The sequence below is a fragment of the Diabrotica virgifera genome, chromosome 5, assembly GCF_917563875.1.
Source record: "Diabrotica virgifera virgifera chromosome 5, PGI_DIABVI_V3a".
NCBI lineage: Eukaryota > Metazoa > Arthropoda > Insecta > Coleoptera > Chrysomelidae > Diabrotica > Diabrotica virgifera.
In genome coordinates this window covers 197,239,839-197,266,384 of record NC_065447.1, presented here as the reverse complement: position 1 = coordinate 197,266,384, position 26,546 = coordinate 197,239,839, and the positions used below count along the sequence as shown (strand labels likewise).

Here is a 26,546-nt window from a genome sequence, read left to right as displayed (position 1 = left end):
AAATACAGAAGTATGTGATATTCTACATCAGTAACGTATGTGTCTCAGCAGATGGACTGTACTAAAACCATTATATTAATGCAAAATATTTCCTGGAGTGTGTTTTATTATTTGATATATAATTCGGTAGAAATAAAATAATAAAAAGCAATTCTTATTGCAAAATATCATCCCTCCTAAGTAGATGAATTTTTTAATGTATTATTATTATTATTTATAGTATTATTATAAATTACAATAAGTTTATTATTAGTGTAAAAATCAAAGATAGGAGATTTTAGAATAGGTAACATTTTGACATAATAAGTGTTACTCAAGAATTGGTTCATTCGTTCATTTAGGAAATTATAGCACCTAGTTATTTATGACGATAAGGGTGGTGTAACAATATTAATTGTTTAAATAAAATATTTAACCAAGCATTTCAAAATAGCCCGACACTGACTGAACTAACAAAATGAAAATGTAAATTTGTATTTTATTCTTCAACTATATTTTGTAACTTTATCAGATTGTTGACACGAAAAAAGATTGAATACATACCACAAAGCCAAGAGTCGTTATCGAAAACACTGACAAGTTCATCCAAAATACTAAAATCGATACAGCAAGCTGGCATGCTGCCTATCTAGTTCAAAAACAACACAATACTGACACTGATAAAACAAAATCACATTTTTATCGAGAACTCCACTTAAAACTGATAAGGAGCTTGAAAAGATTGTTAAGGTAGGTCTTTACTTACTGCCTTCAAGTCTGGTGATCAACTAATGGCAAAAAACAACACTTTTTAGATTCAGACTAATAATAATTATTGTTGTATACCTCTAATGATTATGTAAATTGCAATAAGATAAACTTTTGCAAAACAAAAACAAAGTTGTGTATGCCACTAAATCTCCAGATAAAAAACGAAGAAAATGTTATGCTACTTTATTGGGTTGACTCCTCATGTGTATATATTTGCTTAGGATGTTTTTGATGTTGAAAGTGTATAGAAAAAATGCGAGTTAGATAAAAATATGTCATTGTAAACAATGTTAGGAGTAATCTCTGTATTTTTGTAAGCCGATATCTCGATTTATTTTTAGACTTTCCGTTCGAAATTGTTGCACCTTTGAAAAGGTCAAGACCAAGTTGTTTGTGTGTGCTGTGTACTGGAATTTTTAGAAATTTACAAAAGATTAGCAAATTTTGGTATGTACGTATGTACGCTTTCAAGCAATTTTGACTATTATTATAAATTAATAATTGAAAATAACACAAATTAATGTATTAATTATCTTTATCTTGAACTAGTATTCGCTTTAATAGGGTCATTTCGCCTGTTCGCGTCTATCGCCCAATTCGCGTCCATTTTACGGCTCTTCTTTTGAAAATTCTCGAAAATAAGTATACTAACGCGCCAATAAAACGAAGAGTTATTACCGCTAATACCTCAATATATAAGACACATGCACACACAGACAAAACTTTCATACGCCCAACCAATCCTGTTTAAAATAATTTTTAGTTTTGTCTTGTCAAAAAGAAAGTGCGGATGTGCCTAATATTGAGAAAAAAAATAGTGTGCAGCAGCACGGTTAACGGTAAGTATTTTATTTTTTTATGTGAATTTTACGATAAATAGCTGTTTTTAGACTTTAATAATTAAAAAAGGAGTAATATCAATTATGAATTTGCTTATATTTTTTATAGTTAACAGTTAAAATAAGGTGGACGCGAATTAGTACACCGAATTTCTAAAACTTACACTTTGCGTCCGCAATGGACGCAAACTATACCTACAAGGGATATCAAGAGAACAAATTGCGTCCTTTTTTCAACATACGACTAAATTCTTTGGAAATTTAAAATGTATTATATAGTTGATTGAAATGAATGATTTGAATGAAGTAAGTAATTTTTTTGATTCCAAATGTTCTGTTTAAGATCAGTTCTTCAGAGACAAGGAAAAATAAGGAAAAGAGAACATACATAGAAGAAGATTTAAAAAAAGCGTTAAATGAAATTCGAGAGAAGAAAAAATCGATAAGACAAATATGAAAAGGATATGCTATTCCCAAGACCACAATATTGGACAAAATCAGTGGGCGCAGACCAGATGGAGTAAAGAAACTGGACCGGAGCCAGCGCTAGGAGTAGATGAAAAAAGGTGCATGGCTAAAAAAACAGGAATTGTTAGATACTCTTACTAAGTAACAAAAGCCAGAACCGCTTTCGACTTCTTCGACTTATCAGCATCAATTGCATCGCTACCAACCTTTTTAGAAAAGTCTCCTCGAGTACGACCAGCTTCAGCTGTGTTGGAGAATTAACAAAAGAAAATCCCTGATCCATTTAAAAACCACCTGATGTTGCCTGAAATTTCTAACAAAGCAAGAAAAGAAAATCAAAGAACTCCAGCAGTCATATATTCTGCTGCTTGGAGAAAGTATTATGAAGATAAAGAGAAGATCAAGAACGAAAAGCAGGAAGCAATACAAAAAAAGAAAGTTAGAAGGAATAGAGAAACAAGAACAGAAAAAAACTTTAAAAGATTCTAACATGGTTCGTAAAACTGCTCCGAAACGAAAAAAGAAGATACATCCTCTTCAAGAAGTCACACAGGAAATGGTAGATATAGCATTTAAGAAAGAAAATTAACCAGTCGTGGAATGAGTAAAATGTCCTGAATGTGACGATGTACTAATTTCAGATGTAGAAGATGACGATGAGAAAAACATTGGCTGTGACAAGAAGTGTATTAGATGGTATCATCTAAAATGCACTCGATTTGTAGGATTAAGTTATTTAGAGGCCAAAGTCTTTTTAATGTGACTTGTGTCATTGATTAAAATTCTAAGGCCTTAATAATCATACCTTGTCTCATAGTTAATATGATTCAACATTTCTTGTGGTGGTAAGATTAGACAAAATTATTGTATTGTTTTGTGACTATGATATAGCCAAAAACATGATAATTTTGATTTTTAAATAACTATATATTCTTAAATAAAGAAATTGTTAAAATCCAGTCTTTCTTTACATGATCTTAAAAATATTAGCCTTACATTCCTATTCTAACCTGGTGGACGCCAAATGGTCTACTAGTGGACGCAATTTGGATTTTGTGGACGCAAAGTGGGTGAAACGCCTAATTCTGAAATTTGTTTATTTAAAAGAAAAACACAAGATGTTTTGAACTAAACTAAGAGTTAACCTTAAAATAGACTATATAATGAACACATTACATAAATCTTTCATTGAAATAAGTGCTGGGACATTTCTATTTTCTTCTTCAAACTTACCAACTGCACTAAATGGACGCGAACAGGCGAAATTACCCTACTATGGAATCAATAAGAACAATAGAGAACTTATTTTCTAGGAAGAAAAATTTTTTTTTTTTAATTTTGCAATAGATTGTTACTGATTTTTATTTGACTTTATTATGTTTTATTTATATTGACGATTTGTATAATTTTAGTAAATTGTATTTGTTATTGTTTTTATTTATGATTCTTGTAAGCTTTGTCTATAAAATTGTTAAATTTTTCATGACAATAAAGCATATTTCTATTCTATTCTATTCTAAAGGCAGTTTTTGTTTTTAAGGCTCCCTTTGTTCATCTTTACTCAGATTTTTGAGTACTTGAAACTGTCTTTCGGCTCTTTTATTTATTTTCTAATTTATTCTCATATAACTTGTTTCACGTAGCGTTACAAGTCTGGGGGTCCTGGCTGGTGCAACTTTTTCCCAATTTGTTCAGTTTTCCATCAAGATAGGCTCAACTGGAATGTTCAGATGTTTGAGATCTGCTTGGATGTTATCTCTCCATTGCATTCTGAGATGTCCGAGTGGTCTTTTGTCTGTAGGAATCTCCTCCCATATCAGTCTTACAAGTATCTCGTTATGAAGTCTGTGCATGTGGCCTGCCCATCTTAGTCGCTGTGATTTAATTTCTTTGACAATATCGGCGTCATTGTAGAGAGCTTTTAATTTGATATTGGTTCTGATTCTATACTGGTTTGTGGTGATGTCGTGGTGAGGTCCGAAGTATTTTTAGTTCAAAACGTCTGAGCTTTTCTTCGTTTGCTATGGTCATGGTCCACATTTCGCATCCATATGTTAGTACAGGTCTGACGATGAATTTATATATTTTGACCTTGGAACTTCTTGTAAGATTTTTTGATTTTATAAGCTTACCCAGTGCGAATAGACAGAGATTTGCCGATTGGATTATATCTATTATTTTTTCAGTAACATCAGTCAGCTGTGGTAACGGACCCCAGATACTTAAAACGTTGTACTCTTTCGAAATTTAAGGTGTTGACCATCACATTTTTTTCCTATCCTGTCTCTTCGTGCTCTATTTATACACATGTATTTAGTCTTCTCTTCATAAATCCTCAGCCCTGCTACACTTTTCACTTGTTGCTCCTTCCACCTTGTTGAAAATGTCTTTTATGGACAGAATGGGTAAAAATTCAATAAAATGTTGATTTACTAATTAGTCGCTTATAAACTGTAAAAACCTAAGAATTCTTAATTTTCAATAAATATTAATAACCATTGTAAAAATGAACCTACAACCTTGATGCTGCTTGGAAAGTTGGGTATTATGGTGTTAAAAATATTATTGTATTATGTATAGTGTTATTCAATTTGCGTTTATCCCAAACTTTTTTTTGCAAAAACATTTTAATACAATGATTCTACGGATATCACAAGCAAGAGAGAAAGAGAGTTATTATATCAACAGAATTACAGAATTAAACATTTAGAATAACCTTTTCGCTATTGCCAGGGAAAAATTATTTTTCATTTCCGAAACGCAGACATTTTTCACATATTAAAAAAAGTTGTCCTACGACAATTATTATTAGTGACGACTTTAGAAGTTTTTTTTTTAATTCATAGTTTGTTTAACAAGTTTGTTTAACAACTAATAACAAACGAAGATGTGTGGCTCAAGCGCTTCAAAAAATAAAGAGAGGAAAAGCAGTCGGACTAGATGACATTCCTGGGGAAGTATGGAGAGCATTGGGAGAGACAGGAATAAGTTGGCTAGCAGGTCTATTTAATAGAATTATGGAAGTTGGACAAATGCCAGAAGAATGGAGAAGCAGTATATTAATACCTGTCTACAAAAACAAGGGAGACATACAACAGTGTACAAACTACAGGGCTATAAAACTACTTAGCCACACCATGAAAATATGGGAGAGAGTAATTGATAGACGAATACGTGAAGCAACCGAAATATCCGGTAATCAATTTGGCTTTATGCAGGGCAGATCAACAACAGATGCAATTTTCATTGTAAGGCAACTGATGAAAAATACAGGAATAAAGAGACCAACGCTCATATGGTATTGATTGATCTTGAGAAAGCATACGATAGAGTTCCTCGAGAGATTCTGTGGTGGGCACTCAATAAGAAAGGAGTCCCTGGCGAATATGTAAAGATTGTGAGAGATATGTATGAGGCAGTAACGACTAGTGTTAAGACAGGTGTGGGAGAGCGAGAGACTGATACATTTCAGGTGAAAGTAGGATTGCACCGAGGCTCGGTGCTTAGTCCTTATTTATTCTCATTAGTTTTGGACCAGATAACAGCGAAACTAATGCATTCCATGGTGCCTAATGTATGCTGATGATGTAGTGTTAATAGGAAATAGTGAAAGAGACTTAGAACAAAAACTGGAACAGTTGAGACAAGCTATGGAGGTAAAAGGTTTAAAACTTATTAGGACAAAAACAGAGTATTTGGAATGTTCATTTAAAGATGGAGTTCCTACAAATAAAATGGTATCTTTGGATGGTGAAAAGCAATAGTTTGAAGTACCTAGGATCGGTATTACAGAGTAATGGAGAAATAGATGGAGATGCATGCAGTAGAATTAGGGCTGGATGGATGAGGTGGAAAGAAGCGAGTGGTGTGTTGTGCGACAGAAAAATTCCAATGAAGCTGAAGGGAAAATTCTATAAAACAGCCATAAGACCGGCTATGATGTACGGAACAATGTTGGGCAGTGGACAAGAAAGAGGAACAACAAATGCATGTGGCGGAAATGAGAATGCTTAGATGGATGAGTGGAGTGACAAAGAAGGATAAAATTAGAAATGAGTATATTAGGGGACGTCTAGGTGTGGCACCAATTGATTCCAAAATGAGAGAGCATAGGTTAAGATGGTTTGGTCATGTTCAACGTCGAGATGTTAATCATCCAATACAAAGAATAGCTGAAGTGCAGATTCCTGGAAGGAGTAGGAGAGCAAGACCAAAGAAGACCTGGGGAGAGACGATAAGGTAGGACATTAACATTGATATGACCCAAGATAGAATTGTGACGAGAAATGCAATTAGGGAATTCGACCCCGCATAGGGATAAGGCAAAGAGAATGATGATGAGTTTGTTTAACAATTTGAGAGCTTAGTTTAACTGCACTTCTGCTGATCTCTTTAGAGCAGCGGCATATAAAGTGCGAATTGCCATGATGGTTGCCGACCTTCTTAGAGGATTTGGCACATGAAGAAGAAGTTTGGTTATTTCTAACAAATAATTAAGCAACCTAATTAGCAGCGGCATTTGAAAGATCCAGGACTGAAACTTTATTGCACGAAGCTTGAAAAATAATGTATTTAAACAAAGTCTTTTACAAAGCTCCAAAATGTGGAGATGCACATTGTTCAGCTTAGACTAGTGGAGGAGGTACTTTAAAATTCATGCTATAAACTACACTGCGGTGAAAAAAAAACGATCCACAAAAAATTTGGTCATTTTTAATGTTTGGAATTTCCTAAAGCTGTTGTCCGATTTAAGTGATTTTTCACCACGTTAGGTATAGCCGGTATATTGTGATTGCGCGCAGCGGTCAAATACCTCCTGGGGTACTCTACACTCTAATACCCGAAAGTTAGGTTTGGACCGAAGGGTTAGGTCTTCCTCCTTTGAAAATTGTACTGTATAATATATAATATATTGTTATATTTCTATTTGATATGAAAATTAAAATTTGATAATTATAGACAAAATTCAATTTAATATAAAATATTTTCAATTTTCTCAACCACGGGCATATAAATTTGGAACAACCTGTATACAACAAATTGTTATATTTAATTTTAAGAAGTGATTAAATAAGACTCAAGTGAAATCGTTAATAGGTCATTATCGTTGTTCGCGGAAGGATCGGTCATTAGCCGATGCTAATTAAGACTAAGTGGAAATAGAGAATAGGTCATTAAAATTTGTATATAGTAGAAAGTAATTTTAGAATGGGAATTAACTATTTTCTTTGAAATCCATTAAGCATATTTAGAAAGTTTAAAAATTGGTTTTGAGGAATACTGCGAATGAGAGTTGGTGGTGGAAGTTTGATTTGTGAATCTGGAAGGGATATTTAGAAAGTAGGGGAATGAATGACAAATAGAGATCAGAATGTTTTGAGCTGTCGAGAAGGGAAGTCGAGTAGTAGACGGTAGTGTACGGAGAGTGAGAAAGCCTGTGTAGTTCCGTGAGTGTGGAGTATCTATCGTAGAACGAGAGGTAGGCCAGGTTGAGAGTAAAAGAACCTCCTTGAGCAAAGAGTTCCCGGTAGTTGATTGCAGTTTCGAAAAAGGTAGAAGACAGCATCACGACAGAAGCAGGAAACGAGAGCTATACGAGCTAGTTTCAGAGGAGAACATTACTGGAAGCCAGGACGAGGTTTTGATTGCAGCCAAGGATAGCAGGAAACGGGTCTTGTGTGAAGATATTCTCAGTGCACCAGAAAAAGGTCAGTCTCATTTTTTTGGACATGAATGTATGGGTTTTTCGTAGTAAATACCACATTTAAAATTGAAGAAACATAATAAATAATATCAGAAAAGCTTCATCAAACTTAAATAGAATTGTTGCTAATAAATCATAATAGTTAAATGTTAATAAAAACTTTCAATTGGAAATCAAAAGAAAATAAGATTCCCATGTGTAAATGTTATGTTTAAGAATAATAAGATATAGCAAATATTAAGCAGTGATTGCCATTTGAATAAAATAAACAATATTTTGATTACAATTGTAACCCATATGTGTTATTATTTTACTCTTTTCTTTCCTATCCCGATTAGGAACCATTAAGAAATACTTAGAAGCCACGTATGTAAGTAATTAATTTTATAAATAGCCCTGAGATTAAAAACATATTGATATGTGATCTGGTAAATTAATTAGATTATTAGTAATGTATTGATTAAATTAAATGACATATAAAATTATCATCTCATATCAATAATCAAGATCACATCAACTGTCGTCCAACGTGGAGGGCATTGTAAAGTATTTCTAGTGGCAAATTTGAAGGATAGAAAGAGTAAAGCCGGTATTTGAAAATTTATATGCCTGTGGTAAAAAGTGAGATACTTACATTTGATAACATAAAATTTTAGATCTCTTTAGGTACAAATTTTACATAACTGATTTAATATTTTAATTTTTACGATATTTACATTTGATATATTTATTGACAATTTATAATATTTGGGTGAGAAAAAGTCGTCTTGGTAACATACTAGTAAAATTTCATATTTGGCGGGGACAGTACTTCTTGAAAACAAATGTCTGTGACAAGAAGCCAAAGCAAAGACAACAAAAAACAAAAAGAACATTCAAATCAAGAGAATAATTCAGACCAAGAAGATATTTTAGACACGACAATCATGGCATCAGGACAGCAAGAATTATCAGGAATAGATAAACTATTACAACTGATGCAACTCCAGTCACAAAAACTGGATGACAATCAACGAAAAGTGGATCGAAAAATGGATGAAACACAACAAAAATTGGATCAAAAAATGGATGAAACACAACAAAAAGTGGATCAAAAAATGGATGAAACACAACAAAAATTGGATCAAAAAATGGATGAAACACAACAAAAAATGAAACAAGCAATAGAAGAGAACAACAAGAAAATGGAGGAACGCATAGGAAAGTATGAAAAGGAAGTAAAAGGATGTTTGACAATGATCAAGAACGATATGGGACAACAAGAGACAGAGATTAAAGAAATCAAAAGCAAAATAAAGGAAATAACGAATTGTCAGAAAAAGGAAATAGAAAATTTGGAAAATAAGTTGGAAAATGCTATTCAAGTAGACAGAGAAGAAGTGGAAAAAAGAATCACAGAAATAGAAAAACAAGTCACCGAAAACCGGACGCAACAAAATGTAGGAGAAAGAAGAGAAATGGTTATACATAGCACAGATGACGTGAAGATAAGGTTTGGCGGGGATGTAAGAAGATTACACCCAGTGCCGTTCATAAATAGCCTGAAAAAGAAAATACAACACATCGGAAATTTCGAAACAGCAAAAGAAACTATCAGAAACCATCTCAAATATGAAGCAAGCCTATGGTTCGATAGTAAAGAAGAAGAATTCGGCAATTGGCAACAATTTGAACAAAAATTTTTGAATTATTTCTGGGGAAAAGTCCAACAATTGGAAATTAACAAGGAATTGCAAAATGGGAAATACAATGATAGGATGGGTATATCAGAAAGGACATATGCATTACAAATTTACTATAACGCAAAACATCTACAATATAATTACTCATCGGAACAATTAGTCGAACTGATTGCAAGACATTTCGAAGAAACGCTGGAAGACCATATCACATTGCAAAACTACAAAGACATAGATAGTTTATGCCAATTCCTACAAATAAGAGAATCACGTTTAAGAGAAAGAAAATCAAGAAGGTCGCGAGAAGATTACAGGCTCCGAGAAACACAGGATTACAGAGATAGAAATCAAAATAGGAGGGACTATACAAGACGAGAATTTAATCCCAGAAGGGAAAACGAAAATAGAGACAACGGAAGAGGAAATTATGAACAAAGAAATAGGCAATGGAATGAGGACAGAAATCGAGAATACCAGAATAGAAACACCACACTCGCAAATCAAGAAAACAGAAATAATGGTAGACAAAATGAACAGGGATATCGAGAAAACCGAAACAGATCCGACAGACCAAGAGAAAATAGAAGAGAAGTAAATAATACCCAGACAGATGAATATGACGGAGAGAGACATTATGACGAAAATATAAACTACGATGAGCAACCGGCGTTTTTTCACGACGGCGCTCACTAAAAACCAAAAATCAAACAGGAATCTTTTGTAACCCCAAGGAGTTTATTAAATTGGCAAGAAACAACGAAAAGAAAAATGGAGTTAATTTAAAATTTGTGGATGGATTTATCAACGAGAAACCAATTAAAATTATGATAGACACTGGATCTGAAATAACATTGGTCAACAGAAAACTAATAGAAGAAGTTAACTTAACAAATTTAATTTACAAAATACCTAGGGTAAATTTAGTGGGCGCAAACAAACGGACATTGGCAACTATAAATGAAGGCATACGAGTAATGGTACGACTGGGTAAGAAGATGTATGCACTACAATGTGTAATAATGCCAAACATGTCACATGACATGATAGTAGGAGTTGACGAATTGGCAGAAAAACATGTAGTGATAGATTTTAAAAATAATACGATGAATCTAACAGAAGAAAAAGAAGAAGAACAGAACAAGGAACAGGAGAAACAAAATACGGACGAATCAGGTAAAGAACAAACAGTGGAAATGAATTTGGCAACGAAGCAAGGACAAAGAAGAAAAAGGAGAAAAGGTCAGAAAAAGATAAAAGAAAATGAAACCTGTGGCTCCTCAAAAGAAGAGTTGAGCCCAGAAGAAGAAAATTTGAGAGTATCAGAAACAAAGGAAACCTGGGATTCCTCAAAAGAAGAGACGGGCTCAGGAGAAGAAGAAATAAAGCTAAAAAATGAAAGTGAAAAGAATATGATTGAAACAGTGGTATTTGAAGAGGAGGTATGTATATGCAAACGAGGATGCAGAATGCACGGTAAACATGTGTGAAGAATCTGAGAAAAAAGACAGAAAATTGATATGTGGAGAAGGGAAAGAAAAAGAATTGCGGTTGATGTTAAGAAACTACGAAAATTTGATCAATGAGGAAAACAGAGTGGCTAAAAAGTACGAACATTCATTTGAGGTGAAAAACTTGGGAAATTTTCGATCAAAGACTTACCCGATTCCATACAAGTATCGACAAGAGGTGAAAGAAGAAATAAATAAAATGTTGGAAGATCAAATCATCGAAAGATGTGATTCACCGTATGTTAACCCGATTGTGATAGTAAAGAAAAGCAATGGAGAATTGAGATTATGTTTAGATGCCAGGAATATCAACCAGCACACTGTATCACAATATGAATCACCTCTAAACATCGAGGCCATTTTTGGAAGAATCACCGGGTCACACATATTTTCGAAAATTGACTTAAAACACAGTTTTTGGTTGATACCGTTAGCTGAAAAGTGTAGAAACTACACCGCTTTTTCTATTGATGGTATTGTCTACCGGTTTAAGGTAGTGCCATTTGGATTGCAGAGTGCTTGTGCTGCACTCGTCCGAGCTCTACATACCATTTTGAATCGCCATGAAGATTTCATAGTTCATTATATCGATGATTTATTAATTTTTTCACAAGATACTCAGAGTCATCTGGAACACATAGAAATAATTCTGAAAGAATTGGACACAGCGGGATTGAAATTAAACATTGAAAAATGTCAATTTTTTCAAAAAGAAGTCATTTATTTGGGTTTTCAATTGGACACCAAAACAGTAAGATTAGCCGAAGACAGAGTCAAGCTCATAGATGAATATCCAAGACCAACGAATTTGAAAACATTGAGAGGTTTTCTTGGCACGATAAATTATTTTAAAAAGCTGATTCCCGATTTGAGCCAAAAGGAAATCCCTCTGATAAAATTGCTTAAAAAAGGAATAAAATGGAATTGGAAAGAAGAACAGGAGGAAGCTTTCGAAACATTAAAACGAGAATTCGCAAAAGGAACGAAAATATACCACCCCATTTACAATTTACCTTTTATACTCCGAACTGATGCGTCCATACAAAAATTTGCAGGAGTTCTGTCTCAAATACAAAACGACCAAGAAGTGCCGATATGTTTTATATCTCGAGTGACTAAAACACATGAGAGAAAATATAGTGTTACAGAATTGGAGTTTGCCAGTGTACTATATTGCGTAAACAAATTGAGGTTTTACTTATTGGGAGCAAAATTCACAATCGAAACAGACCATGCAGCTTTAGTACATATCATGAAGAATAGATTAGTAAATAATAGAATACATAGAGGCATTCTATTATTACAGGAGTATGATTTTGAGTTCCGATATATAAAAGGGAAAGACAACATAATAGCCGACGCTCTAACACGGGATGAGGACACCGGAAAAAAGGAAACAATTACTCTACAGGTGGGACTAAATAGATTAATCCAAGAAGAAGGGATATATTCGTTAAATGAGATAAGGACAAACCAGGAAGACCTAGAGGAAAGAGAAAAAAGAAGAGCGGAAGTAGAAAATAACATATATTTTAAGAGAATAGACGGAAAGGAACTATATTTAGTGACACAGACATTGGCCGAAAAGATAATAAAGAAATTACATGAGGACAATGGGCATATCGGTAGCAGAAAAGTTTGGCTCGTTTTTAGGGAAAATTACATAAGCCGACAGGATTACCGCATTGCAAAGGAAATTACCCAGAAGTGCGATGTATGTCAAAAATATAAGAGTCGGAATTTCAAAAACGAAAATGTTGCCAAAAATATTGAAGCCCGAAACAAACTAGACATTGTAGCAATAGATATGTTAAGCGATCTAATTATGACCACTAAAAGGAACAAACATATTCTGGTAATGGTGGATGTGTTTTCAAAATACGTAAAATTATATAGTTGCCGCACCACAAAGGGGGAAGAAATATTAAGAAAAATAGACAATTTTATAGCCATAGTAGGAACACCAAAAAAGATTCTACTGGACAATGCAACGTATTTCCGAAATGATCGTTTCAAGGGACAACTTCGAGAACGAGCAATAGAGACAAATTTTGTCAGCATCAGGCATCCACAGAGTAATCCTTCGGAACGATTCATACAGGAAGTGACGAAATTTCTTCGCATTGCAACAGATGGTCAACATCGCCACTGGGACAGGAAAATGGCGGAAATAGAAAGGTATCTAAATACAATTCCGAGCACAGTAACAAAAGAGACCCCAGAATACATCATGAAGGGTGTACTGCCGATAAGGCCATGGGAAGACCAAGAGCCAAAAGAATATCAACAGGTGATTGAAACCGTACAGAGAAGATTACGGCGAAGCAACGAAAAATATATCCAAAGACAGGAACAAAATAGAAAAAGAAGACCAGTGACTTTCCAAAAGGGTGAAAAAGTACTCGTGAGGGCATTACGAGTATCAAATCTTCCTGTGGGCATTTGCGCAAAGTTGATGCCTGTTTTCGAAGGCCCGTATATCGTGAATAATGAAAATGGGATAAATAGTTATGAGTTGAGGCACAGGAACTCGGAAAAGATCCGAGGAATTTATAATATTCACGATGTATACAAATATCACGAATAAAAGACAGAATTACATGAAGTAGATAGTAAGTTAGGATATAAGACGTAGATTAAAGTAAGGAAATATACAGGGAGTTGGTTTTGCCTCGAGAAAATTTATTTAAAAATGCAGATAAATTTTATCGAATACAAGGCGGGGATTTGTTATATTTCTATTTGATATGAAAATTAAAATTTGATAATTATAGACAAAATTCAATTTAATATAAAATATTTTCAATTTTCTCAACCACGGGCATATAAATTTGGAACAACCTGTATACAACAAATTGTTATATTTAATTTTAAGAAGTGATTAAATAAGACTCAAGTGAAATCGTTAATAGGTCATTATCGTTGTTCGCGGAAGGATCGGTCATTAGCCGATGCTAATTAAGACTAAGTGGAAATAGAGAATAGGTCATTAAAATTTGTATATAGTAGAAAGTAATTTTAGAATGGGAATTAACTATTTTCTTTGAAATCCATTAAGCATATTTAGAAAGTTTAAAAATTGGTTTTGAGGAATACTGCGAATGAGAGTTGGTGGTGGAAGTTTGATTTGTGAATCTGGAAGGGATATTTAGAAAGTAGGGGAATGAATGACAAATAGAGATCAGAATGTTTTGAGCTGTCGAGAAGGGAAGTCGAGTAGTAGACGGTAGTGTACGGAGAGTGAGAAAGCCTGTGTAGTTCCGTGAGTGTGGAGTATCTATCGTAGAACGAGAGGTAGGCCAGGTTGAGAGTAAAAGAACCTCCTTGAGCAAAGAGTTCCCGGTAGTTGATTGCAGTTTCGAAAAAGGTAGAAGACAGCATCACGACAGAAGCAGGAAACGAGAGCTATACGAGCTAGTTTCAGAGGAGAACATTACTGGAAGCCAGGACGAGGTTTTGATTGCAGCCAAGGATAGCAGGAAACGGGTCTTGTGTGAAGATATTCTCAGTGCACCAGAAAAAGGTCAGTCTCATTTTTTTGGACATGAATGTATGGGTTTTTCGTAGTAAATACCACATTTAAAATTGAAGAAACATAATAAATAATATCAGAAAAGCTTCATCAAACTTAAATAGAATTGTTGCTAATAAATCATAATAGTTAAATGTTAATAAAAACTTTCAATTGGAAATCAAAAGAAAATAAGATTCCCATGTGTAAATGTTATGTTTAAGAATAATAAGATATAGCAAATATTAAGCAGTGATTGCCATTTGAATAAAATAAACAATATTTTGATTACAATTGTAACCCATATGTGTTATTATTTTACTCTTTTCTTTCCTATCCCGATTAGGAACCATTAAGAAATACTTAGAAGCCACGTATGTAAGTAATTAATTTTATAAATAGCCCTGAGATTAAAAACATATTGATATGTGATCTGGTAAATTAATTAGATTATTAGTAATGTATTGATTAAATTAAATGACATATAAAATTATCATCTCATATCAATAATCAAGATCACATCAATATATAATATATTAATTTTTTAATTAATTAATTTTTTAAAATTAGCAAAATTTCCGTTCAAAACGAATAAGAAGTAAATAAAACTTAGACACCCTGTTGAGAACCCTGACCGCTGCGCGCAATTGCAATCTGCCCGTTATAGCCTTATTCATTGACAATATCGCTGTCGTAATATTGTTGCTAGACAGTCAAACTGTCATTGTATACCGGGTGTACGAATCAAACTGTGTTTTTTTCTTAAAGTTCGCATGACCCTGTGGATAATTCTAGCATTTATAAAATACTGAAATTAAAACCCAACTATAGCCTCAGGTTTTCTTAACATTTTGTCTTTCGATTCATTCGCTTATGTTGGATAATAAAAAAGTTAGGTACTTTACCAACTGGCCATGTTCGTCATCAGTACAGGGTGTTTCTAAATAAGTGCGACAAGCTTTAAGGGGTAATTTTACATGAGAAAATAATGACAATTTGCTTTATAATAATATATCCGCAAACGCTTCGTTTCCGAGATACGGGATGTTCAATTTTTTTTTACAAACTGACGATTTATTTATTTCTTTAAAACCAGTTGAGATATGCAAATCAAATTTGGTGGGTTTTAAGACGTAGTTATTGCATATTTTTTGACATACAAATAAGAATTTAATATTCACCATTGGCGCGCAAACGGGTATTATGACCGATAATATTACCCGTACGCACGCCAATGGTGAATATACAATTTTTAATTGTACAGTGGAACCTCGATCATCCGTCTTTCCATTAACCGTCACCTCTGTTAATCGTCAGGGTACATACAAAAGTTGTATTGACTACATAAGCAAAAATTTGAATGTAAAAAAATAAAAAAAAAGTTAATTTGATTTGTGGTGAGAACACAAACGGCTATCCATTGCCGACAGATACAGGAATCGTTGAAATGACAACAAAGGCGAATCAAACAGATTCAGAAGCTGATAAAGACTTGGAACTTGACTGTAGCTATGTTGATGAACCTATTGTAACTGACAAAGATTTGCGTAAATAATCCAGAAAAGCTGCATCACATATGCAATAATTCATCGAATGGCATAATCAACAAGAAGAAGCCAATAAAGTAGATTGCATGATCGTATGCCAATTAAGAAATTCAGCCGTCGCAAAATGTGAAGCATCAGTAAAACAAACAAAGATTTCAGAATATTTTAATTCGATATTGATTCGATTGTACGAACACAAATCCCTCTAATATTGTCAAACAAACCATACAAACAAAATTTGAGAGTTGTAATATGAATTTTTAATTTTTTTTTAATTCTCTAACGGTCTTTTCGATTATCCGTCATAACCCTTGGTCCGGTGCCCTGACGGATAATCGAGGTTCTACTGTATGTTAAAAAATGTGCAATAACTACGTCTTAAAACCCACCAAATTGCATTTGCATATCTTAACTGGTTTTAAAGCAATAAATAAATCGTCAGTTTGTAAAAATAAATTGAACATCCCGTATCTCGGAAACGAAGCGTTTGCGGACATATGATTATAAAGCAAATTGTCATTATTTTCTCATGTAAAATTGCCCCTTAAAGTTTGTCGAACTTATTTAGAAACACCCTGTGCTGATGACGAACATGGCCAGTTGGTAAAGTACCTAACTTTTTTATTATCCAACATAAGCGAATAAATCGAAAGATAAAATGTTAAGAAAACCTGAGGCTATAGTTGGGTTTTAATTTCAGTATTTTATAAATGCTAGAATAATCCACAGGGTGATGCGAACTTTGAGAAAAAAACACAGTTTGATTCGTACACCCGGTATACAATGACAGTCTGACTGTGTAGCAACAATATTATGACAGCGATATTGTCAATGAATAAGGCTATAACGTGGTAAAAAATCACTTAAATCGGACAACAGGTTTAGGAAATTCGAAACATTAAAAATTACCAAATTTTTAGTGGATCGATTTTTTTGCACCGCAGTGTAGTTTATAGCATGAATTTTAAAGTACCTCCTCGTCTCTTAGACTAGTACCTCGTACTAGTCTAAGCTGAACAATGTGCATCTCCACATTTTGGAGCTTTGTAGAAGACTTTGTTTAAAGACAATATTTTTCAAGCTTCGTGCAATAAAGCTTCAGTCCAGGATCTTTCAAATGCCGCTGCTAATTAGGTTGCTTAATTGAGGAAATTCGAAACATCAAATATGACCAAATTTTTAGTGCATCGATTTTTTTGCACCACAGTGTATATCTCCGTTTCTTGTTGATGGATTTTGGCGTTGCTTTTTTGAGTTGTACGTACTCTTTTCACACATTACAGTAAATTTAATCTTAAATTAACCATGTAAATTGTTTAAACAATATCCGACAAAAAAATTTTTAACGATATTGTTAGAACGATTTTTTTAGAAAACATAGGAATAGATGACTTACACTTTTCGATGATCATCATCAACAACAGCTATTCCATCCATTGTCGGATGTAAGCCTCCCTCAGGAGTGTCCATTCATATCTGTTTGATGTTTTTTGCATCCATTCGTGACCAGCCATTCGCTTGATGTCATCAGTCCATTTGAAATCTGCCTCTACTTCTCTTATTTGCTATTCCATTCTGCAACGGATGTCTTCCATTCTTCCTATGTGTCCTGCTCAGTTCTATTTGAACATATTCGTCTTCTTCTTCTTTTCGTGTAGACACTACCCTGTCTGATTTTCAATGTGCCTCCAGTAAGTTGTCATTCCATCCTACTTGTGGTATTCTCACTGATCGTCTTCCTATTGGGGAACCGTCTCTCGCCGTCCTTACTACTCTATTTGTTGTTATTCGGCTTATGTGGTCGTTCCATTCCACTCTTCTGTTTTTTACCCAGTTATTAATGTTGTCCATCTTGAATCTCCGTTGTATAACTACACTTCTAGCTCTATCCCATAGTGTCTTATCTTCGATTTTTTGAAGGGTTTTCATTTCTTGTTAAGGTAGTCTTTACTTACTGCCTTCAAGTCTGGTGATCAACTAATGGCAAAAAACAACACTTTTAGACTCAGACTCAGACTAATAATAATAATAATTGTTGTATACCTATAATGATTATGTAAACTGCAATAAGATAAAATTTTTGCAAAACAAAAACATAATTGTGTATGCCACTAAATCTCCAGATAAAAAACGAAGAAAATATTATGCTAGTTTATTGGGTTGACTCCTCATGTGTATACATCTATTTGGTTAGGATGTTTTTGATGTTAAAGTAAATATTCAAGTAAAATAAAATTTCAATAACATGTAAATCCTTACTAGACAAGGCGGAAACGGCGGGTTCGTTGGGAAAAATATTCCCATGAGATATTTTTGCATAATCACATTAGTGAGACATCCCAGAATAAGGTTCAAGAAGTCGCCCACGTGAAAAGTGGGCCAATTTTTTTTAACAACTTTTTTTTAATCAAATTGCAAAAATCAATATTTTTGGACCGAACTAATTTTTTTAAAGTTTTTTGGAACATTCTGGACAAAAAAGGTCACTTAAAATTTTTCTCTAAAGTTGGTCTTTTTCGAGTTATAAGCAATTTAAAATTTGAAAAAAGGGAAAATGGCCATTTTTAAGACTTAATAACTCGGTTAAAAATTATTATTATGAAAGTCAGAAAGTGACTAAATCAAAGTTTAAAGTCGCCGCTACATGATCCTGAAGAAATCTGTGTCATTAATTTACTACTAAGCTGTTATTTTTAATTAATATCATTGAGCGGTTAGATCGTATTGACGCTGCTGTAAATGTGAGTGCGAGTAAGATGCACAATTGGACTGCTGGAATGGCTTCTCTCTCGCACTCAGAATTTACAGCGGCCGCACACGTGCATGGCGCTTATTATTATTACTTAAAAATAACAGCTTAGTAATAAAATAATGACAAAAATTTCTTCAGGATCTTGTAGGGGGGGCTTTAAACTTTGATTTAGTCATATATCGACTTTCATAATAATAACTTTTAACCGAGTTATTAAGCCTTGAAAATCGCCATTTTTCGTTTTTTTCAATTTTAAATTGCTTATAAGTCGAAAACGATCAACTTTAGAGAAAAATTATAAGAGACCTTTTTTGTCCAGAATGGTCCAAAAAATTAAAGAAAAAATTGTTCAGGCTAAAAATATTGATTCTTACAATTTGATTAAAAAAAAATTGTTAAAAAAAAATTGGCCCACTTTTCACGTGGGCGACTTCTTGAACCTTATTCTGGGATATCTCACGAATGTGATTATGCAAAAAAATCTCATGGGAATATTTTTCCCTTCGAACCCGCCGTTTTCGCCTTGTCTATACAGGTTGGAACAAATTTTATATCAAAGTTTAGGTGAATACAAAATATATTTTCAAGAAAGTATCCAAATCATGTAAGGCGACCTTAAAAAGAGGTCATTTTGCACAATATTTATTTTTTTAACTGCTGTGGTAATTCATGTTTTTGTAAAGGTTTCTACGATTTTTTGCTCCAAAGTTGAAGGAATAAGCTTTCATTTAAGATTCACAAAATTAAATGTGACCCTTTATTTATTTAAATAGTTATATATAAAACTTGAAAACCAAATGTGCAAAATAGTTATTTATGAAACAGTACAAAAAGTATGCTTTTTGCGAACGCACGCGATTTTTAGAGCACGAGCGACAACGGAGCGAGTGCTATACATCGCGTAAGTTCCCAAAAAGTACTTCACGCACAGTTTCATACAATATTTTATCTACGATAAACAAATAAAAAAACTGTAACTCTTCGTTACTGGAATTCATTTCTATTCTACAATTTTTAGAACTTTGACATTTAAAAACACCGACGCCCCTGAGGGGCATAAGCAGTTTCGAGAAAGAAGAAGAAGAAGACATTTAAAAATCCTAACTACTTTCAAACCAAAAAACTGTCAAAAATTTTGTTGTAAGTCATTGCTCATATTGTCATCACCATGACAACACGAAAGTTAAGGTTATTTGATTATATGAAAGTGTGCCAAAAAACCCATTGAAAGTGTGCGAAAAAGTAAATCCCATTTAAAATACATTGTTACTTCACGCACACTTTAAACCCTTCACGCACTGCTATCTATAATGACAGTTTTCACAAACTAAAAACTTATACATAATATGACATAGAGTAGATAAAAATATTATTTGCATTTTAAATAAGCACTGTAACATATTTTATTCTGCAGGAGAAGTTGCGTTATGTTATCAGTATAAAGCAAAAAAATTGCCGAAAAATATTTAATAATTTATGAGATATTTAATTTGTCTATTAAATGTTACTACAGTGGAACCTCGATTATCCGTCAGGGCACCGGACCAAGGGTATGACGGATAATCGAAGAGACGGTTAACAGAACATTAAAAAAAAAGTTCATAGTACATATAGCTCTCAAATTGTATTTGTATGTTTTATTTGACAATAAAAGAGGTATTTATGTTAGTACAGTTGAATCAGTTTGATTTAAAATATTCCGAAATCTTTGTTTGTTTTATTGATACTTCACATTTTGCAACGGCTGAATTTCGCAATCGACGTAAAATCATCAAATCTAATAATTATTGTGCCGTGCGTTTTTATTTTCGGCTTGCGATTCTAAAAATAGAACTATAAAAGCATGGTATCATTTATTATTACCTATTTAAATTGAAATTTAATCCAGAGCCCTGAATAAGAACAAAACTTATTTACATAAAAAATGCGGTGGTGGCATTACTACACGTGTACATTTCAACGAATTTCGTTTGGCTTATCGCAATGCTCAAACAAAATGAATTGATGACTAAATTTTTACTTATGTAGTCAATATAACAACTTATGTATGGACCCTGACGGTTAACAGAGGTGACGGTTAATAGAGAGACGGATAATCGAGGTTCCACTGTACATATATTTTCAATTGCAAAAACACGGTTGTTGCCAAAAGAATATACACTTGAATAAGATCTCAGTTTTTTATTTTTATGAGCACCAGCGTTATCCAGAAGAAGAAGACCATCGTGTAACAACTTTTTCTTCTTCAAATAAGATTTTACTTTTGAACTTTTTATGCAACCAATCTTGAAAGATATCACAAGTTATCCAAGCAGCTTGATTGTTATAATAATGAACTGGGAGATTCTGCGCTAGGATTTTTTAACTTTCCAATCACAGTCATCTTCATTATAATAGTGGAACAACATCAACACTGTTCTACATTCTTTACTTTTTGATACCCCTGTGCACTCATCTCACTACTTTTCACCTTGATTTGACTGCACTTGATTTTTAAACCCTTTTATAGATACTGTTTAAATCGCTACTACTAAGAATGGATAGCGTCTTTACTTATTTATTAGAATATGATGTCCTTGTCAACAAACATTTTGTTATTATGGCATTTATAAAGGGGGGGGGGATATGGATATTAGAGACAAAACAGCCTCGTGTTGACAGACAACAAATAAAAATATTAATCTAATTCGATAAGGCAATCACAACTATCATCATCAAAACATCAAAACAATACAAATTCATTTTAATTGTTTACGAGATACTAGTAAAAATACACGAATAATACAGAACTTGCATAAAATATTAAGCAAATACATAACACATTGTAAAAAGTAAAATGCAGATACAAATAAAACAATTTTAGTGTAGTAGTTGTAGACCATGCCATACCATATTTGGCAACAATACCAAACATGATCGTAAATTTCCGGTAAAATGTTTATATTGCGAAGATTGTTTACATTCCTTTTTAATTTAATTTTTATAACATTGACCGCATCGTAAGTAAAAAAATATTGCGATGGAAACAACGACGATTAACAAGAAAGAGGAAGATAGCCTTATGAAATTTGAAAGAAAAATATTGAGAACGATACTAGACCACAATGTAACGAGAGAGGGAGAAAGAAGAATAAAAACAAATGCCGAAATTGAAGAAGAATTAAAGGGAGAATTTAATATAGTCAGATACATAAAATCTCTTTGCTTAGAATGGATAGAACTTATACAGAGACGCCCACACTCAGACATGTTCAGAAGAATAACTAACTGGACACCAGTATGGGTCAGGTGTAGAGGAAGCCTAGAAGAAGATAACTGCATGACGTAGAAGATATTATTATAAGAATGAATGTTCAGTGCAAGGACAGGAAGAAATGGAAAAGAGTAACGACAGCAGCAAAAAAACACAGTAAGCTATAACTGACATAGAGGAGTAATCCACCTCATTCAAGAATATGATTTTGAACGACACGGCGTTAGCTATAATTACTAGCAATTGTAATGCTTAATGAATAAATGAATGAATGAATACAGCGTAAGTAACGGATCATTTCTTGATAAAAAGGCATATTCGATTTATTCGTTTACCATTATTTTATTTATTTACATTTCCATGTACTTTGATATAAGACTTCCGTGACTTTTGTTTCCATGACCAGGGTTTCCAAGTTGGTTTTGTAACACTTTTAATGTCATGGGTCCACCGCATTTGGTGTCTTCCTCGTGATCTTTTCGCCCCATAAGGTCTCCAACTACCTATTTCTCTGTTCCATCTACCATCCTCGAGGCATTCGTTCTGTCCAGTCCACTTCCAATTCAATTAAGCTGCTTGTTCAATAACGTCTTCTTCTCTCTAAAAATGATAAATTAGTTTGATATTCCCGAAGTGAAATGAGTATACAAGAATTAAATGCTTTGATTCAAAGTTTCTGTGCTACCTTTTTATTTTTTAGGACGTAAGACAGCTATGTTATTCAAAGAATTATTCTTACGCTTCTACTGATTTCCATTATACGATTTTCTTTACGACATATTATTTACTTTTTGTACATTTTGTCAATACGTGGACATCTTTTTTTGCTTTCACTTTTGACGGCAAATTCTTGTACACTGTGTTGTCTTAGTGATGTGAAGGGATTCAGGTTTTACGCTGAATTTATTATGAATTAAAACACAAAATAGTTTACGGAAATGTACAAGCAAATACCTCGTAAATATGAGCTGAGCAACTGTTGTGGATGTGGAGGATGGATTATTAAATGGAGGATGGATTAAAATCCTGATTTTATGTCTGTGGTACTCAAAGAGACCGTGACATGACTTTCGTTATCCCAGTTTACTGCCTTAAATTACCTTTCTTTAGGAAGTTGTAGTGTTTATAAATCTGTGTGTTTACTGTTGATTAAATATCCAGAAATATCTCATGGATTTATATCTACCTATACTTCTACTTCAATTGACTGTTATTGATTTTATTTGTTGGTAAACCATATCGGTAAAAACTGTACATATCTTCCTTTCTATATTTGTACAACCTGTAATTTTACTTTCTTTTTTTATTTGTTTATATGGGCCTCTTAGATCACGAAAGATTCTTTAACTAGGTTAAAAGTGACAAGAATATACATGACTAACGTTAACCCACACTCGAATTGAATTACAGATCTAGTTTTAAATATAATTTTTAAGAAAAATACGGATTTTAGATTAAAACGTGTAGTCTTTTTAAGAAGAATCATATATTAAAGCATTTTAGACACAATACTTTTTATTGTATAACAATTTATCACAATATTCAAGTAATAGTACTAACTATGTATCTTTAGAGAGTTATTAAAGAGGGATTTTACGTGGCTTTCATAAAAGCAAGTTTAGTTTGATGTCCCAAATCAAAGAAAAGAAGAAGAAACAGACCCAGAAAAAAATGGTAGAACCAAATAGAAGAATACGGAAAGAAAAGAGAAAGAACAGTAGAGGAGATGAAGGAATCAGCAAATAATAGAAAAGAGTAGAAAAATGGATAAATGATAAACCGGAATCACAGTCCGTACCTGAAAGTGTATGAGAGCAGGAGAAGAAATTTTATTACCTCTTCTATTTATATTTTAACCCTCTTAGCTGGTCTTACTAGCCTGATATGAATTTAATGAAATGCCTTGTCAGATAAAAATTTTGATAAAATTTTTATTTGTCCAGAAAGATTCTTGTTTCGGAAATTGCTCTGTTAAAACGTTACTTATTACAATTTATATTTTTATACACGACTGAGTGTTTAATTGCGATGGAATGCAAAACATGAGATCCTACACTAACGCCATAGATACAGCAGATACTTGAAACTACGATTGGTTCAGCATCGTATTATGCATTTACGACAATTCAATTTATTAAGGTGTGATACATATTGGAGAGATCTTTTATATCGGTCTTATTATTAATACAATTTTGATCTTTTTTATGTCAATCATCTCCAGTATAGGTACACCGTTTGTTGTATTTGTTTTCTTTTAATTAAGTATTTTCGATGGGAAATAAGCCACAATTTTAGCAAAAAAATGAATTTATTAACGTTTCGATGCCCAAGTCGGGTGTCGTTGTCAAAATACAATAATACTTTATCGTTTATAAATAAGGAATTGTCAAGATTGGATCGAATGGAACAGAACAACGTAGAACGGGATCCTATAACATCCACAAGAAATAATACGAGGAAAATATCAATACCATATATTAAAGGACTATCCGAAAAACTTAAAACAATAGGAAATAAATTCAACATTTCAACAACATTCAAAACAACAAACACATTGAGATTATTCTATCTAAAACTAAACCTAACAATCAACAAAAAAGAACAAAGAATTGTATTTATAAAATACCTTGTGAATGCGAACAATTTTATTTAGGTGAAACATCAAGACCATTAGACGTTAGAATAAGTGAACATCAATCTTATATTAAAAATAGAGAATTTGATAGATCTCAAATATGTCAACATGCATGGGATAATGAACATAGAGTTCAGTGGAGAGATTCAAGTATAGTTCTAAAAGAAACAGATAGTAAAAAGAGAAAAATCAAAGAAGCGGCTCTAATTATGCTAAATGAAAACAATTGTGTCGCAAATTCCTCGGTAGAATGCAGTAGGATGTGGTTACCCATACTAAAAGAGGAAGTCAATAGAAAGAAAATACCACGATTAGTAAGTCATTGACATATCGAGTTGGTGCATGTTTTGTATTTTAGTATTATTTATATAATATCTATGTATTATTAATATTATTTATAATTTAAAATAGCATATATACATTAAAGTCAGAATTTGGTATTAATTTTGAGAGTAAACTAAATGTAAGCCCAAATACCTACGATGTCGGGATAGTATCACGAGGTTTTTTTCCTGGTTTTCCCTCGTGATTTACTATGGAATCGCTATGGATCTCTTCCAAACCTAGAAGACTGCACATCTTTGCAATTTGGTGTAATATATGGACCATATCACTGGAGGAAGAAAATTCGAACTCATACATCTAATAAAGCTTTTAAACGTATCCACATTGTCTTTATCTTCGCATATCCTTTTGCCTTCTTAGGCGTTGGATATCCACATTGTTAATATTATCAAATAAAGTTTAGCTGTTATAACCGGCTAACTATTTTCATAAATCTTAAAACCTTGCAAATAAAGTTTCTTTATGTACTATGTTTCTTTATGTAATATAAAAGATCACTGAGTTTCTATTCCTTGTATAGTCTAGTCGCAACATAGGGGGTCCCGTGGGCACTTTTAGCTCGCCTCGATTTGATGGTGGTATTATAGGTTTTTTGGGTCACTGAATCTAATGGAAGTAGTCTGGAAGCCCAAATGTGATGCGTTTCATTGTTATTAACAAATTATGGTAAAATTAGGTGTTTTTCAGGAATTATTAGAAGCCCTGTAAATAAATTGATAGTGTTAAGGTCTTCTCTGGTGTACTTTTGGTCGCTGAATCGAATGCGACTAGTCGCGATTACTCAAAATGTGTTCTTATTTTGTTAATAACAAAATAATTGTTTATTCGCCGAAAAGCTCGATATGCGTTATCTACAGCAAGTTGTTTGTAGTCTTTTTCATAGTATGTATTTTTATACGCTATAGCGATTGTCACTAGTCGTGATAGCTTAAACCACGTTCCGACTTTGTTAATATGTAATAAATTATGTATTGCAAAAATATCGGTTTATAGTACGTTTACTCAAGGTTTTTGATTTAAATTTTAAAAAACCATTTGGAATGACATCAAATTTGGCATGCACTTAGCTAACATGTCAAACAAAACATGTGGTATTGTGTCGATGTGTGCTTTTACCCTGGGGGTGAGTTCCACCCCGTTTCGGGTGTGAAAAAAGAAACCTTTAAAATAAGTCCGGAATTGGATAAACTGATTAATTCTAAGCAACTTTTGTTCTATACAGTTTTTTCACTAAGTCAATACTTTTCGAGTTATTTGCGAGTGAATATTTTCATTTTTCAACAAAAAACCAAAATAACTAGAAAAGTATTGACTTAGTGAAAAAACTGTATAGAACAAAAGTCGCTTAGAATTAATCAGTTTATCCACTTCCGGACTTATTTTAAAGGTTTCTTTTTCACCCCCAAAAAGGGGTGAAACTCACCCCCAGGGGAAAAGCAGACATCGTGGTTTTTTTAAATTTAGAGCAAAAACCGTAAGTGAACGTACTATAAACCGTTATTTTTGCAATAATTTATTAATAACAAAGTCGGAACGTGGTTTAAGCTATCACGAT

General features: G+C 33.1%; 1 protein-coding gene across 5 annotated transcripts in view; it reads right to left on the bottom strand.

The window, feature by feature from the left end:
• Nucleotides 1-26,546, bottom strand: part of LOC114324907 (uncharacterized) — a 359,531-nt gene that overhangs the window by 41,524 nt on the left and 291,461 nt on the right. Inside the window, exon 1 of one of the 5 annotated variants that reach the window (XM_028272826.2) lies at nucleotides 544-758. The exons of the other annotated variants lie outside the window; for them this stretch is intronic. Coding sequence (XP_028128627.2) covers nucleotides 544-619 — 76 coding nt within the window. The 5' untranslated portion in view covers nucleotides 620-758. Of the gene's footprint in view, nucleotides 1-543; nucleotides 759-26,546 lie in introns of those variants that run through there. 5 annotated transcript variants of the gene reach the window in all.